This window comes from Manacus vitellinus, unplaced genomic scaffold (genome assembly GCF_001715985.3).
Source record: "Manacus vitellinus isolate BGI_N305 unplaced genomic scaffold, ASM171598v3 scaffold_61_pilon, whole genome shotgun sequence".
Classification (NCBI taxonomy): Eukaryota; Metazoa; Chordata; class Aves; order Passeriformes; family Pipridae; genus Manacus; species Manacus vitellinus.
The window spans coordinates 2,514,224-2,515,293 of NW_021940696.1; the positions used below are offsets into that span (position 1 = coordinate 2,514,224).

Consider the following 1,070-nt stretch of genomic DNA (forward strand, 5'->3'; position numbering starts at 1 on the left):
GTGGCATCAGTGCCATGGGCTGGGAACCACAGCGGGGTTGGATCAAGGGTTGGACTTGATGATCTCGGAGGTCCCTCCCAACCCAGCTGATTCTATGATTCTGTGATTCTATGAAAATCAGCAGCAGTCCCTGAGCTGCTCTGCTCACCCGGGGCGTAGTTGAGCACACGGACATCGGGCTCCTCCAGCGCCAGCACCTGGAACATCATATCCCGGGAAGCCTTCCCGCTGCAGTACAGAGCCCAGCTCTTGAAGGGCTTCAGGGCACAGAGGGAGGAGATGTTCACCACGGTCCTGCTGCAGCCAGGCCGCTTCCCAAAGGCCTGCAGGGCCGTGGAGGTGAGGCAGAGAGCCGAGGTGACGTTGAAGGCAAAGTAGGTGTTGATCTCATCCGGGTCGGTGAGGTCCAGGAAGGACTTGGAGATGTCTCCCAGGGAGCCTAGAAATCATGGAATGGTGTGGGTTGGATGGACCTGAAGCTCATCCAGTTCCACCCCCTGCCATGGGCAGGGACACTTTCTACTAGATGAGGTTGCTCCAAGGCCAGTCCAACCTGGCCTTGGAAACTTCCAAAGTGGGACAAATGAGTTGAGAGTTACAGAGGGGTTCAACAACACAGCACACCCCTTTTGCTCCCACAAAAGCAAAAGTGTCTCTGGCAGGGCCCCACAGCAGCCTGAGGAGCTCAGCAAAGCCCAGCTCTGCTTTTGGGTCACCCACTGAACCAGCAGTGACACGGGACAGGGACCTGCCCTGCCAAAACAAACAGCTCCCAACCTCCACCCCGGGGTACAATGTCCCCACAGGCCACCACGTGCCCTCCTGCAGGTCCCTTTTCACGACCAAGCCACTGAAAGACCCAAGTCCTGGAGCACCTTTTCCCTCCAGGGACACACCATCTGACTTACAGCAATAATGGGTGAAAAAGGCACTAAGGCATCAAAGGTGCAAGGAAGGACGCACAAGGCGGGGCTAGAAGTTTGTCTGAAGGTTTGTATTTGGGGAGCAGAGGGACAAGAGGGTGCAGGAGGGCAGCCAGGTGCTCCTGTACCACAAGCAGCAGGTAAAAC

The 1,070-nt window shown here is 56.8% G+C and overlaps 1 protein-coding gene across 1 annotated transcript in view; it reads right to left on the reverse strand.

Moving 5' to 3' along the window:
- The window catches only part of SPR (sepiapterin reductase), a 6,518-nt gene that overhangs the window by 1,878 nt on the left and 3,570 nt on the right, over positions 1–1,070 (reverse strand). Inside the window, exon 3 of the mRNA XM_029963722.1 lies at positions 149–439. Coding sequence (XP_029819582.1) covers positions 149–439 — 291 coding nt within the window. The remainder of the gene's footprint in view (positions 1–148; positions 440–1,070) is intronic.